Below are 15,951 nucleotides of genomic sequence, written 5' to 3' on the forward strand. Positions count from 1 at the left end.
GGAGAGGTGCAGATTTTATTAGAAGAGTATAATGTAATCTACTTGTTCTGTTGTAGATGTCTGGTTTAACACTGGCTGTCTGCTGTAACAATGCAGGCCAATCTGAGGAGAAATCTCTGTCAACCAAAGAGATTACTTTAGCTGCAGCTGTTACTGTAACGTTACAGTTAATTGTAGTATAATTAGTGGTGCTGGCCAAGAACACTTCAACCAACCGGTCTCAAACCGAATCAAAAGATTCGAGTCACAGATTAATCATTCACAGTGACTCGAGTCGTTTCAATCGTTTTTGGGACCGCATATTCCGCATAACAACACACTCGCATCATGGTTACAAGTTTTGTCAGGACAAGCACCGCTGACATTTCATAAAATTAACAAACTAATAATAATAATTTAAAATTAATTTTTAGAGGATCAAAGGCGAAAATGAACAAGCTGATTTTGGTAACATGATCACAGTCATACCTTCACTCAGGACACCAGGAGAGACGACGACGGGGGATGATAACTGATATCCTGTCAACATTAACCTACAAAAATATATGAATAAGTCGTTACCATTGCAAATCTGGAATTTTCGCTACATTTTTTAGGTGAAAATATAGAACGAGACGTTAGCCGTGAATCAGTTGACCTGCTGAGGTAAAAGCTCTCGTCGGCTTCACCGCTGTCCTCATCCGTCGCGATGGTCTCATCCTGGTTTAAATCCATATTTGTTTGCATTTAACAACACGATACAGTTAATGTCTGGGTATTTTGGGAATAATTCGGCTACGGTTTCTACGAAGGTCTGTTTTAATCGATGTTGCTGTTTGGCGCCAAATTGGGGGTAATTCTATTGTTTCTCTAATCTGATTGGTCAAAATCGAAATCTGATCGCGACTGTTTATTGGGTTTTTATTATTATTAAAAATCTGTCTCGACAAAATAAAGATCAATTATATTATAATTTCTAATTATAAAGAGAATAGTAATAATTCATAACTCATAAACTTAATTATTTACTTTTTAAAGGTGCTCTTTTTTCCCCCTCATTAAAAAACGACATACAATTAATTGTATTTTTGAAAAATATTTTAAAAATCTGCTCTCTTTGCTTTATTCACTTGTTCGGAGCTTCGAACGTGATCATGTCTGACAAACAGGGCGTTTCTTCAGTTGTCTACTTTTGCTTTTGTATGATGCTACAAGTCAAAATCCAGGCAAACTTAGTGTAGTTCAGTTCTGAGAAGAATTTATCATGCAAGTGGGACGTGGTGTTTCTAAAGTCCAGCAGCAACTTATGTAAATACAAGAGCGCCAGAACCCTCCATCACGCACACGCACGCACATTTGATGATAATCTTTATATAAATCCAATCCCTTTATAAATCTATTAAAATAATCCAGAGATCTTAAATACATATACAAGGCAATTTTACATAAATATGAGCAAGTATTTGTTGGCCAAACTACGAAACAAACACTACATTTTATATTAAACCCATATTGGTTCATATGGCTTTTATTTTCTCAGAAATTCTGAAATGTACGTATAACAAAACCAACATTAGATCATTATGTTATTTATTTTTAAAAAAAGTTAACCAAGATGAATTGAGGGTTTGATAGGAAAATCCAATGCTATTTGTATTTTATATTTTAGATCTGTTGCAGCATACAGTTCCAAGGTCGGATATTTTTTTTTTTTCAAATGATGGCCAGATCACGCGTTCTCCGTCAGGACACGCCCTCAACGCAGTTTACAGGGAAATTGGGCGTGGTTTTCGCGCGTATCTGTATGGTTCGACGATTTGATTGGCTCGTCACTCTACTGACGCAGAGCCATGCCATCGCTTCATAAACTAGAGGAGGATGCCGGTGTCAGCGACCGGAGTCCTGTCTCAAACGACGGGATATGGATTAATGTCCTCTGTATTTATTTATTCCGGCCGCTCTAATTATGAAAATCATCGCTAAATGTTAATTTTTAGGCTTTTAATTATTTAATCGCATATGTGGAGGATTTTACAGTGATCTGCTCCTGGTGTTTTTATTCTTTTACCCTCATTCATCTTCACTGGTAAGTACCTGCATCGAGATCTACAGCAATAGCTTTCATTGTAGAAATGCCTGCTTAATATACTATGTCATCCATGTTGCGTGTTTTAAATGTCAGTTTCCTTAATTTCGTTTCTGCATCATTGCATTAGTGACTCATCTGGTGGTTTATCATCATTGTTGGAGATGCTAAGAAAGTAGAACATGAAGTCATAATCTTTGTACGATATTATGCAAAGTGCAGAATAAAGAGTATTTATTCAATATCATTTTTATTGATACGCTTTTATTGTAAATTTTAAGTAAAGTATGTGATGTGTTTAGGTGAGTCATTTGGTTAATGATTACAAAAGTACGCACTTATAACCACATACAAAAAGTAGTAATTTCTATTTTTCTATTAGATCTTATATATATATATATATATATATATATATATATATATATATATATATATATATATATATATATATATATATATATATATATATTTAAAATTGAATCAGTCATTATAATCTGGTCATTGGTCATCACAATCAAAACTGTAAATACAGAAACAGATGGTACTGTCTGTAACTGTCTCATCATATATGCATTTAACACTCTGAATTTTACACTCACCATCTGATGTTGTTGTACAATGTAACTGTGGTAATACAGATCTTAAAAAAACAACAACTACAACTAAAAAACATACATTTTAAAGTCACCATGAAATTAAATAGATCATTCTTATTTGTCACTCATGAGATCACTGCAATACCAAAAGACATTGAACCAATTAATTCCTGATAGACAAAATTAAGTCCTGTCCTACATTTTTTCTTCTGTTGTGAAACCATTTCACTCGTATATATGTCAAAATAGGGAAGAAAAGACTATCGCAAATTCAGTTTAATGCTGACTTTAACTAAAATATAAGTTATGATCTAGGAGTAATTTAAATGTTTCTAACATTCGTAATTCAAAATTCAGTCACTGACTGTAATCCTGTTTAACAAGTGTCTTTTCTTCTTTGCTTTTGTCATCTACAGTAAGAGACTGTAACACACCTTCATCATGCTGACGAGACTTTTCCGAATCCACGGCCTCTTTGTGGCCTCCCATCCTTGGGAAGTCATTGTGGCTACTGTGACTCTCACCATCTGCATGATGTCCATGAACATGTTCACTGGAAATGACCAGATTTGTGGGTGGAACTTTGATTGCCCCAAATTGGAGGAGGTACAATGAATTACTTTGGAAATAAATTACATAGTGGCAGTTAAAGGTGAAGTTTAATTATATTATTGTCTCTAAATTATATTATGTTTTTTATCTCGTCTCCAGCAAATCCTAAGCAGCGATATCATTATCCTGACAATCACAAGATGCATAGCAATTGTCTATATTTATTTTCAATTCCAAAATCTTCGACAGTTAGGATCCAAATATATATTGGGTGAGTTGTAGCTTTTACACCTGGTTAATACAAGGATTTTGTGAGTGTAAAGTTGTAAGTTGTACATTTTGAAATTTCCATTTCAGGCATTGCAGGACTTTTCACAATATTTTCCAGTTTTGTGTTCAGCACGGTTGTGATTCACTTCCTGGATAAGGAGCTGACAGGCCTCAAGTATGTACATTTGTGTATCACTCTCCCTAGAAATATAAGAAGTATTTCTTTGGAAAATTATTTGTACATATATTTTATGTTTATATGTTGTATTAATATTCCCAGTGAGGCCTTGCCATTCTTTCTGCTGTTGATTGACCTTTCCAAAGCATGTGCTCTGGCAAAGTTTGCATTGAGTTCAAACTCACAGGTACTTCACCTTTTCACTTGTTTTCAGTCCAAATACATTTGTTACATTAAAGGGATAGGCCACACAAAATGATTACATTTTGTCATAATTTACTCCAAACCTGTATGAGTTTCTTTCTTCTGTTGAACAAAAAAGAAGATATTTTAAAGAATGTTGGTAACCAGACAGTTGACTTCCATAGTAGGAAAAAAAACACTATGGAAGTCAATGGGTGCCGTCAACTGTCTGGTTACTGGTAACAGAAGAAAGAAACTCATACAGGTTTGGAACAACTTGAGGGTGAGTAAATGATGATTTTTTTTGGGTGAACTATTCCTTTAAACTGAGTGTTAAGTAAATACTACTAATCATGTCAGTCTTGCGTATTTGTAAATGGCTTTTTTGGCTGTCCTACAGGATGAGGTGAGAGAGAATATTGCCAAAGGAATGGCCGTTTTAGGACCCACGTTTACTCTAGATGCCCTTGTGGAGTGCCTGGTGATCGGTGTGGGGACAATGTCAGGTAAAATTCACCCTTCCATATGAGACAATTAGCACAGGTGGAATGAGCTAACATTAAACAGATTTGTTTAACCCAGCAGCAATAAACTTTATTTGAAGTTAAACTTAACTTTATTTTGCCCTTGCGTTGTTTTCCTGCAGGTGTGCGACAGCTTGAGATCATGTGCTGCTTTGGCTGTATGTCTGTCCTGGCTAACTACTTTGTGTTCATGACCTTCTTCCCGGCCTGTGTCTCTCTTGTGTTGGAGGTATGTACGAATATTTGTGCAAAACACATAAAGGAAGACTAGAACATATTCTAACATGTATGCTTTTTTCACACAGGTGTCCAGAGAAAGCAGGGAGGGACGACCCATCTGGCAGCTGAGTCAATTTGCTAGAGTTCTGGAAGAGGAAGAGGACAACAAGCCTAACCCTGTCACGCAAAGAGTCAAAATGATCATGGTACACACTGAACCAAAAACACTACAGTTACAGTTAATCACAATATTCAAGGAACGCAAGAGAACACAGGAAAGCTATAAACATCAACCAAGTAAAAATAAGACAACACAGAGCAAAGGAAATTAAGGGTATAAATACAGAGATAAAAGGGTAACTAAATGAACAACAGGTTCAATCAGAAACCATAGAAACTAACTAGCAAACAGAACTCAGGGAAAGCAGAACAGGGAACAGAATCTTTTGATACTGGGATTTATTATATTTATGGTTTGGTCTCTAATGGTCTGGATCATGTTTAATATTTGCAGTCTCTTGGCCTGGTCATGGTTCACGCTCATAGCCGGTGGATTGCCGATCCTGCGTCAAGTAACGGAACTCTTGATCTTTCTCAAGTTGGAGTGAGCCTGAATGACAATGTGCCCAAGAGGATTGAGCCAGACATGCCCCTGTGGCACTTTTACCTGTCCAGGTAGGCACACTTCAGAGGTCTTATTCATTGTATTAATACTAATGCTGGTTTTTCCCATTAATATTTGGATATGTTCTACTGCTAGTTTCAATTGTTTGAATGTTTTGTTTTTCTTTAGGTTAAAGTTCAATAGTTTAAAATACATAGTTCTATGTTTAATCTTACAGCTATATCCGCTAATAACCAATATGATACTGATATATCATGCATCCTTAGTAATAATAACAATAATAAGACGATGATGTGATTATTATTTTATTCCGTGCATTTAGGTTGATCAGCATGGACATTGAGCAGGTGATCACACTGGGTCTCGCCCTGTTCCTGGCCGTGAAGTACATTTTCTTCGAGCAGGTGGAGATGGAATCTACCCTGTCCCTGAAAGTCCCCACTCCAAGCTCATTGCTCTCTCAGAAATGGTCTCCTGATCAGTGCTGTAGGAAAGAGGTCGCCTGTTCTAGCAAGCCTGAGAAAACCCCAACTCCCCTTCCTGTTGTTACCAAAGAGGAAAGAGGTATTCCCCTCTTCATTTTTGTGTTCATTTCATTCAAAACCACCACTCTATAATAGAATCTAACAGCAATTTCTCTCTTTCAGATTTAGTGATTCGGCCCCTGCCTGCCCCGAAAGAGCCTGAGCATAAAAATAATTTTGTTCTGGGAGAGGATGAAACTCAGGAAAACGCTGATGTGTCGGAGCCTGCGATCAATGTACCTGCTGAACCTAGACCTGTGGAAGACTGTCTGTCCATTCTGAAAAACCCAGATGTAAGCGTTGTCAAATATCCCAGCGATACTGTTTCTCTTGTTGTTTTTCTTTCCAACATAAAGATTAACTCTGGGTTCACTGTGGGGTTGAAACCTGTAGTTATTTTTTACCGCAGGGTTGACCCCTGTAATCTCTAATGAGATCCTCCTCTTCCTCTTTACACTCTTACTTTTAGCCAATTAGTTTATGACGTTAGACGAGATCAGATGCATGTAGTGAAACTATTTACCTCTCTAAGAGTAGACCTAAATCCAAGTGTAATCACAGTGTATGTGTGAGTATTTGAGTGTCACCTCTTCTGACTCCGCAGATGGGCGCTCGGTACCTCAGTGATGAAGAGGTCATTGTTTTGGTGAACTCAAAGCACATCCCAGCTTACAAACTGGAGGCCATGATGGAGACCCCTGAGAGAGGGGTGATGATCCGTAGAAAAATGCTCTCCCCCAAATTCCCAGTGCCCTCAGCTCTCTCCTGCCTGCCTTATAAAAACTATGACTACTCTAAGGTAAGAGATGATACATCATACATCATTTAATTAGTGGTGCTTTATTGATTTGAACAAACTAGGAATGTTAAAACATTTCCTAATTTTGTCCAAAACGATGTGATCCAATAAGATTATTTCATGTTTTTGAGCATAAGTCTCTTATGCTTACAAAAGCAGCATTTCTTAAAATAAAAAATACAGTAAAAACAGTAATACTGTAAAAATATTACAATTTAAAATATTGAATTTCTATTTTTATATATTTTAAAAATGCTATTTGTTCCTGTGATGACAAAGCTGCATCATTTCAGCATCATTACTTCAGTCTTCAGTGTCACATGATCCTTCAGAAATCATTCTAATATACTGATTTGCTGCTCAAAAAAACATTTATTATTATCAATGTTGAAAACAGTTGTGCTGCTTTTTTTTTGGAAACTATGATACATTCATTTTAAGATTCTTTCATGAATTAAAAAAGTTCGGAAGAACAGCATTTATTTGCTGTCACTTTTATTCAATGAAATGCATTCTTCACGACTAGACTATCAATTGTAATAGCTTAATTGTAAAATGATATGTATACCAAAACGAGCAATACCTATTAATAAAAATTTGGCTCGTAACCAATTTGATACCATAATTTGGGAGTGGACTCTTTTGAATTGGGCTAAGAAACAAAAATGTAGGGGTTTATTTATGTTTTTTGAGTCTTTGATGGAAACTGCCCCATACATTTTTCATGTTTGTTTTTTTTTATTCCAGGTGATGGGAACATGTTGCGAGAACGTCATTGGTTACATGCCAGTCCCTGTGGGGGTTGCTGGTCCTCTGCTATTGGATGGAAAGCAGTTTCAGGTCCCCATGGCAACAACTGAGGGCTGCCTAGTTGCCAGCACAAATAGAGGCTGCAGAGCTATTGCTGTAAGCAAAATCTTTTTTCCCTAGATGAGTTGGTTTTTCCTATTTCTTTTTAGTTCTCAAAGGGAACCTGAAGGCAAACGCATATAACGCCAGTCTAAAGTTGCGTAATGTCTAGTGTAAAGCACATGAATCTAATGCTCTGTTGTGAATGGCTCTCCCACAGTTGGCAGGTGGTGCCAGTAGCCGTGTTCTTGCAGATGCAATGACCAGAGGGCCGGTGGTGCGTCTGCCTTCTGCTTGTCAAGCGGCTGAAGTCAAGGCCTGGTTGGAGAGCACTGAGGGCTTCAAGATCATCAAGGAGGCCTTTGACCAGACCAGCAGGTACGGGACTATTTCACTTTCAACAGATTGATTTTGGTAGTGCAGTTAATTATGATCTTTTAACATATATTTGTGTTGTTTGTGTAGGTTTGCACGATTAGAGAGGCTTCTGATTGGCCTGGCAAGTCGCAACCTGTACATTCGATTCCAGTCCAAAACTGGAGATGCAATGGGCATGAACATGATCTCAAAAGTAAGCTGACTTGCATTTTACAAAATGTTAAGCACGGTCACTGCAAATATTAAAATGAACAGACCTGACATGATTCATTTCTTTTGCTTCGCTGAGTTTTTATCTTTCTTTTCTCTTGGGTCACCAGGGCACAGAAAAGGCTCTCACCAGGCTCAAGGAGGAATTTCCAGAGCTTCAAGTTTTGGCTGTTAGTGGAAACTACTGCACTGACAAAAAACCTGCTGCCATCAACTGGATTGAAGGCAGGGGCAAGTCAGTGGTGTGTGAGACCTCCATTCCAGCCAAAGTTGTCAAAGAGGTACACAACCACATCATATTTAGCAAAAGGTTCCACAAAAGCTGCATACTGGATGTAAATGTATGTTTTTGGAATGAAAGTCCAGACTTTAAGTCTCACATAAGTGTTTTTGCGTAGATTTTAAAGACGTCGACTGCTGCCCTGGTAGACGTGAACATAAACAAGAACTTGGTTGGATCTGCCATGGCTGGAAGCATCGGAGGTTATAACGCTCATGCTGCCAACATTGTAGCGGCTATCTATATTGCATGTGGACAGGTAATAAAAATTAATGCTGTATTGTTTGAAGTATGATTTTAATACGGATAATGATGTGCTGTGTGATTATATTGTTACAATACATGCAGATGTTTACAACTGAATTCGTCCTTGACAGGACCCAGCGCAAACAGTGGGCAGCTCTAATTGTATCACTATAATGGAAGCCTCAGGCCCCACCGGGGAGGATCTTTATATCAGCTGTACTATGCCTTCCATTGAGCTGGGCACTGTGGGCGGAGGCACTAACCTTCCTCCACAGCAGGCCTGTTTACAGGTACTTACGCCTATTTGATACAGGATCAATATTTGACACTTACGAAAGACAGACGTATGTTTTAGTTTCATTGTACGGTTGATAAAGCCACTCTCATAGCATCTCATTCAGTTTTATTCTTCCTCTGTCTTCCTGTCAGATGTTAGGTGTTCTGGGTGCCAGTCAGGAGTGTCCGGGCGAAAATGCCCGACAGCTTGCCATGGTGGTGTGTGCAACCGTGCTTGCAGGAGAGCTGTCACTCATGTCTGCACTAGCTGCCGGACACCTGGTGAAAAGTCACATGACTCACAATAGGTAAGAATTCTTTATAAAATATGAATAGAACATTACTTTAATATTATTTAATATATATGGTGCCACTCTTGCCTCACAGCAAGAAGGTCCTAACCCTGTGTCTGTGTGGGTTTCGTGTATAAAATAATCAATCTAAAAAATAAAAAGAAATTCACATTAAAATATATTCATTTAATTGTATAGTTTTATTCATATATATTAGGGGTGTGCTGTCAATCTATCATGTGCTATTCGTGGACTCGCTAATTAATATTAACACTATAGATTACTATAAATTCCCTTGTTTGAGGTGTATCATAAAGCTTGCATGATAAAATTTTAGTAATACGTATGTAACTGTCCATCATTTATTTTGCCAAACTATGGTCATTTTAATCTGCCAGTTACGGAGAGTTTAGGGTAAGCACATCTACAATAGCTTTGGCGCCTACGCCCTGTTGAAACATATGAGCAAATTCATGCTAGAAACATGTTAGAGACGTACCAATTTATGCCGGAAACATGCTAGCATGATTACGCCCTTATGTATCGTCATCATTGTCCCGTATTCTCATTAATTTGCTGGCATATGGGGGATTTCATGCACAGGAAAAGCTGTCCGCGGATCAATCGCCCAAGCGGAAAAATGTGCTGTTGTTGTCAGATCTCGATAAACGAAAGTCACGTTGTATTTGATATAAAACTAAATAGATTCAATCAACTAAAAAAAAGTCATAACTGAAACTGTTTTCATAGTATTTCATTTTCTCCATAGGGAAATATAAAAAATATTTTTTTTAAAAATGTTTTTAAACTGTTAAAGACAGACCTAGCTATTAGCTACTGTAAGTAGATGTATACTCTAACTATCAAAGGTTGTTAATCGATAGTCTATGCTTTTGTTAAAGTCATTGCATTATTTCAATTTATTATATTATATATTTTTTTTAATTCTCAATTTTAAAAAAAAGAAAACGGGCACTTTTTTCATCATACCCAGTTAAAGAAGTCACAGCTCGACACTGATATATATACAGCAATATATCATTATACTAATCGTAATCTTAATATCATAAAAATAAAATAACCTTACAAATTAAAATATAGTACATTATAATATAATAATAATAGACTGACAATGCAATCATCAGCAAACACCTGTATAATTGCTTTTTTATATTTTGCCTTTAGATCAAAAGTGAATTTGCAAGAAGCTCCAGGAACATGTACTAAGCAGGCATCTTGAGACGTGGCCTGTTGAAGAGGCAAAGGGCCATAAAGAAAGAGGATCTCATCTTCAAGGCACAAATTATTAGTAATTTAGATTATTTTCAAGGACAGCAAAAGGAATACAGACTTACGACTGTTCATGGTTTCCCTGATCTGTTAAAGAGGAGTTGTCTTAATATCAGTTTTGAAAAATTAAAGACTGGAATCAAGACCAGCTGTGTTCACAAGCCTAGAGCCGGAATTTTTTGTATTATATTTGAGCAAGAAAGCTGTTTCCAGGCCTGCTTTGTCAAGCTTAACTCACTATGAACAGCAAATAATCTGATCTTAGATCCACAGCAGATGGAAAATACAGATAAAAAAGGCCATATAACATAATATGTATTCTAAAATCAATGTTGTTCAGGTCATTTACAAGGCTGACTGGATGGGTTAAAACAGAGTGCATTTTGTACTTTTTTAATTTCATAGTGATGGCAACTGGGAGCATATCTTAGCCAACTTGTTGCCAAACTGGACAGCAACATTAGTAAAAGAGAACGTTGACTTTTTTGCACTTAGAAAGGGAAATGGTACAGACAGTACTGACACAGAGAGGAGTTTAAGTACTATGATTCACTAGTTGGTACACATGTAGAATATTACAGAACAACTATGAAATTGCCAAACGCTGCCGTCAGCAGTGATCGTAGTGTTTCTCGTTTCAGAATGTACATTTGTTTTTTCTATGACACAGGAATGTATTGAATGACTTATGTAACTGAAAGTGGGTAGTGCTACGGCATGACATGACAAATATTTCAAAAGGTGCTATGATCCACGTTTCAGTTCTTTGTTCATTTACCGATTTCTTTACCTACAATAATGGGTTTATGTAACAATACACAACACAATGCATCTTTCTGAAGGCTTGAAATGGCTTTTATTCAGTTGGTTCTGGTTTTTATGTAATGGAAAAGATTGGCTGATGTTTAGACGTGTATGTTTCATGCTGAAGACACTGAAAGGAAGCTTGCTATTTTTTCCCCTAAAGGCACAATTGAAATTATTAAATAAATAATAAACTGCAAAGTTTTGTATATTTTTTTATAATAAAGGAAAATATATAATACATTGTCTTGTGCTTGAATTGATCATATTATCCTTTTCACTTCGGCAACTTTAACCAATTAAATATACTAAACAAACACTAAGAAAATGTTGCTAATATTTTCATTATTTCTCTACCATAGGAAATTAATGTAGGTTGCCACTTGCCATTGTGCAAATGACTATTTATTCTTGTCTGTTGAAATCAAAAGGAATCATGTCGTTATCTCAATTTTCTTCTCTAACACAAGCTAAAAAACTAAAACTAAACTTTGAGTCTAAAAAAGGCATAGCTGTTATATTTTAAGGCTATGTGTATGCTTGAGACCTGATGGTGGTGAGATGTCTGAACCGGCCAATCAGCTCGCCCTGCATCACATCTCACCAGAACACTGACTGCTTATTGGCTTAACCTCAGCGAGCGAGGCCCAGACAGACCTGCAGGGATGAAACAGGCTTTACACACATACAAGTTAATCTCAGAGCACTAACTGTGTTACTCCTCCCCTAAAGCTTATCTTGAATAGCAACCCCTATCTCATACTCATGATGCCGTATCAGCCCATGGGTTTGTCAGTCATCAGCGCTCAGTGTGATTGGAAACGATCCAACACTTGTGCACAGTGCAGAGTTCACAAAGTAGGGTTTATTCCACCGTACTGTGAGATATTCTTCCTGTATGGACCTCTACAACACATCAAATCATCCTTAGAGGACTAGTTCACTTTAAAATGAAAATTACTCCCTGATTTACTCACTCTCATGCCATCCTAGGTGTATATAGCATCCTTCTTTCAGACGAACACAATCGGAGTTAAATTAATACATATCCTGATGTTTCCAAGCTTTTAATGGTATGGGGCTCAAGGGTTTGAAGCCCCAAAAAAGTGCACCCATCCATCATAAACGTACATCTCACGGCTACGGGGGGTTAATAAAGGCCTTCTGAAGTGAATCGATGTTTTTTGTAAGAAAAATATTCCTATTTAAAACTTTATTTAAGTAAAATATCTAGCTTCCGCCGGACCGCCTTCCGTATTCAACTTACGAAGAAAGTGCAACGGCTCTCGCAGTTCAAAACGCTTACGCCATGTCCTACAACATACGTCGTATCAGTTACGCTTTTTCCATATGAATACGAAAGTGGGTCTGGCGGAAGAGAGATATGTTACTTTAGAATGTGTTAAATATGGATATTTTTCTTACACAAATACATTGCTTCGCTTCAGAAGGCCTTTATCTTTTATTTTAAAGTGAACTAAGGCTTTAAGATTCTATAGGCAGTAACACTATTTTACAGTGTCCTTGTTATAGCCTATGTAACAGTTAGTTACTATAGAAATGGCTGTATTCTACATAGTTGCATGCAACTAACCCTATAATAAGCCAGAGGTGGACAGTAGTTAAAGGGTTAGTTCACCCAAAAAATGAAAATTCTGTCATTGAACTAACCCTTTAAGTATTTTTACTTTCCAAGTAATTTTATTTTTCAAGTATATGTACTTTATCAGTGTTCTTCTTTGGAAAACTTTTACTTCACAACATTCCAAACCGTAATATTGTAATTTGTACCGCACTATAGGTTTCATATTGAATATCATTTAATAGTTATTTACATAAAAAATGTAGTACTGTATACTTTTACTCAAGTAAAAGTAATTCAAAGTTTTACTTGAGGACAAGTAAGGAAGTACTACATTTTTAATGTAATTAAGTATTAAAGGTAAAAAAAACCTTTTAATTATGAAACGTAGTACAGTAAAAAGTACAACAGTATGCTTTGGAATGAAGTGAAATAAAAGTTTTCCAAAGAAAAACAGTGATAAAGTACATATACTTGAAATATGTAATTGAGTAGAATGTAAAAATACTTCACTACTGTCCGCCTCTGTAGTAAGCACATGTAGTTAATATTACTCAGTACTTGAATCATAAATCATCACTGTAACAAACAACTAAAAACCGTGTCCTTCTGTTTCATAAAATTTGGTTTCATTAATAAGTTGGGGATACTACATATGTATAGAAATAAGTAATTTACAATTTAATTTACTTTTCAAAAAGCAATCAACATTTGTAAACAATCTCAAAATGAAGTCAAAGTATTTTTACTGCCGTGAACAAAGTGTTTCACATCATTCAACTAAAAGTGCTTTAAGCAGAACTGCAGTAGCAAATCTGTGGCGGCAGGTGGGTGACGCTACGATTTGATCTTTTTTTTTTACATGCATCAAATCAGCCGTTCTGAACTGGAGTATTAGTATGGAAACATTATGATGGGATTTAGTTTAGTGCAAGCAAAACATGACAATGAGATGCTTAAATTAAGAAGTGGATTTGCCTCGCATATGCATTCATTTCTCACATAAAGTGAGAGTCTTGAGGTCTTTGTTAAAGGGATAGTTCACCCAAAAATGAAAATTATGTCATCATTTACTCACGTTCTTCCAAACTTGTGACTTTCTTTCTTCTGCAGAACACAAAAGATGATATTTTGATGAATGTTGGCAACCAAACTGATTTAGTTATTACTATTGCATGGAGAAAAATGCAATTTCTCAAAATATCATCTTTTGTGTTCTACAGAATGAGGAATTTTCAGGTTTGCAATGACATGAGTGTGAATAAATGACGAATTTTTTTGGGTAAACTACTCCAAGTCTAGTGATAGCTAATTAATTAATTCTTCCACATGATGAATTAGACCACAGTAAGTGACATAAAAAATGGCAACTGTAATGCCATTTCACAGTTTTATGAGTATAGTTGGCACAGCTGCAATAATTCCATATAAATTATGTAGATGGAAGACCAAAAGGTAATAATGAACCAATTAATTAAGGAAAAAGTGGAATATCTTTGATGAAACTGCTGTAATAGGGTCCAAACACAGGCATTTGTACAACAAAGTGCCACCTACCAGCAGAAATTGTTATTTTTGAAACTTTTGGAAATTAAAACAAAACTGAACTAAAAAAAAAAAAAGGGAACATTGGTCATATACAAGTCACTACCAACATTTTACAGGCCTACCAAAATACCTTCTACTTTTCATGATTAGCAGTTCCCATCAAACGTACACTTTGCCAAAAGCCACATTTATGAATTACAATAATCAAAATGTGCAATGACTTCACATGTAAATAACATTAAACATTCAGACACTAACTGTACAATAGATCTTAAGACTGAAGTCTGACTTCCTCTTGATCGTGAGGATAGAAAGGGTCTTCCTAAGACAAATGTCTATTGGACAAGGCCAGTGAGAATCATATAAATCAAGGCATCAAGTTTACAGTATATAGATTTCATCAAGACCATAGTCAGACCTCAAACTATGATCAAATATTTACAAAAATGTAAAACACTTTAACAACCCGAGCCGCGGCTCATTTACGAAAAAACTAATAAGGCCTTTTGAGGATGAACAGACTGTGTTGGTTATTCTAGTGTGTTTGACTTTTCAAAAGGTGCTTTTACAGACATTGAACCGGTTTTGGTGTTGGTGTACCGCTGTTGTTCTCAGTCAGTATGGATACGGTTTGAAAAAGGTTTCTGAAGTGTGTCAAGAGCACTTGGGCAGAGCAGCGCTTTGTCGTGAGAGATGGTTGAGAATTGTGAATAAGGCGTTTCTTCAGATGAGTCAGCAAGCAAACTGGGAATGTATATTAACAATCTGTAGGAAGAGAAAACAAGATTTGGAATAAATGTACAAAGCGTTGTGATTTACAAGCGGAAAACAGTAACTTGTTTTTAAGGTGCGAGTTACCTGGTGTTGTTCAGAAGAGGATAGCCTCACCGCTGGTCTTCTCTTGAACATACGAGGTGAAGCGTTTGAGGAATTTGGGGTATTCTCTCTTGGCTACGGCTCGCAAGACTGATGCAGGGGCCCAACCACCAGGATTTACTTTTGGATTACATACACATACACAGCATTAATGTGACATATTTTATATCATGTATATATGATAAAAGAACGATTGCAATCCAAACTCAGATGTACTCAAGTGTGAAAGTTATATATTTATGATATTAAGGGCAGTCGACATTTTTAAACAGCCAGAAGTCAGATGTCTTTTGCCAGAAGACATTTTAAAGTTGGTAAGCAGGCAGTTGATGGTAGCCATTTAATTCCATAGTATTGTTTTCCTACTATGGAAGTCAACTGTCTGGTTACAAACATTCTTTAAAATATCTTATTTTGTGTTCAACAGAACAATTTTCATTTTTGGGCTACCCCTTTAAGGGTCCGCATGATATTTCAGAGTTTATGAGGGCTATTTAGGGTCAATTACTAACTATTTTTTAATCTAACTTTTGTGGTCACTGAAACAGTTAAAATATTGTGAAATATTATTACAATTTTAAATAACCATTTTCTATTTTAATATATTTTAAAATGTAATGTATTCCTGTGATGCAAAGCTGAATTTTCAGCATCATTACTCCAGTCTTCAGTGCCACATGATCCTTCAGAAATCAGTCTAATATGCTGATTTGATGCTCAAGACACATTTCTTATTATTATAAAAGAAAACAGAATTTATTTTCAATAGAAATCTTTTGTAACA

At 36.2% G+C, this 15,951-nt stretch overlaps 2 protein-coding genes across 3 annotated transcripts in view; one reads left to right on the top strand and one right to left on the bottom strand.

Annotated features, from left to right (window-relative positions):
- The first annotated feature begins 1,834 nt into the window (after positions 1 to 1,834).
- Positions 1,835 to 11,482, top strand: hmgcra (3-hydroxy-3-methylglutaryl-CoA reductase a). Its single transcript, XM_079814679.1, has 20 exons — positions 1,835 to 2,065; positions 3,078 to 3,267; positions 3,373 to 3,484; positions 3,571 to 3,658; positions 3,764 to 3,848; positions 4,245 to 4,350; positions 4,491 to 4,597; positions 4,674 to 4,793; positions 5,102 to 5,262; positions 5,535 to 5,776; positions 5,860 to 6,029; positions 6,341 to 6,535; positions 7,283 to 7,441; positions 7,605 to 7,762; positions 7,850 to 7,955; positions 8,083 to 8,253; positions 8,371 to 8,511; positions 8,630 to 8,788; positions 8,928 to 9,082; positions 10,253 to 11,482. The coding sequence occupies exons 2-20, from the start codon at positions 3,103 to 3,105 to the stop codon at positions 10,305 to 10,307; spliced, it is 2,655 nt and encodes an 884-aa protein (XP_079670805.1). The 5' UTR covers positions 1,835 to 2,065; positions 3,078 to 3,102; the 3' UTR covers positions 10,308 to 11,482.
- Positions 11,483 to 13,358: 1,876 nt separating this feature from the next.
- The window catches only part of cert1a (ceramide transporter 1a), a 49,161-nt gene continuing 46,568 nt past the window's right edge, over positions 13,359 to 15,951 (bottom strand). For both annotated transcript variants that reach the window (XM_079816247.1, XM_079816246.1), the window contains 2 exons: positions 15,150 to 15,287; positions 13,359 to 15,056 (listed from right to left, as the gene is read on the bottom strand). In XM_079816247.1, the coding sequence (XP_079672373.1) occupies positions 15,160 to 15,287 (128 nt within the window). In that variant the 3' untranslated portion in view covers positions 13,359 to 15,056; positions 15,150 to 15,159. The remainder of the gene's footprint in view (positions 15,057 to 15,149; positions 15,288 to 15,951) is intronic.

The sequence above is a fragment of the Gobio gobio genome (genome assembly GCF_949357685.1).
Source record: "Gobio gobio genome assembly, chromosome: 4".
In the NCBI taxonomy this organism is placed as follows: Eukaryota; Metazoa; Chordata; class Actinopteri; order Cypriniformes; family Gobionidae; genus Gobio; species Gobio gobio.

What these genes read in the sequence shown, in the direction of transcription:
- hmgcra (XM_079814679.1), top strand. Translation starts at nt 3,103, where the DNA reads ATGCTGACGAGACTTTTCCGAATCCACGGCCTCTTTGTGGCCTCCCAT. An exon ending in GTGTCTCTCTTGTGTTGGAG is followed by an intron (nt 4,598 to 4,673) that starts GTATGTACGAAT and finishes TTTTTCACACAG; the next exon opens with GTGTCCAGAGAAAGCAGGGA. An exon ending in AAAACTATGACTACTCTAAG is followed by an intron (nt 6,536 to 7,282) that starts GTAAGAGATGAT and finishes TTTTTATTCCAG; the next exon opens with GTGATGGGAACATGTTGCGA.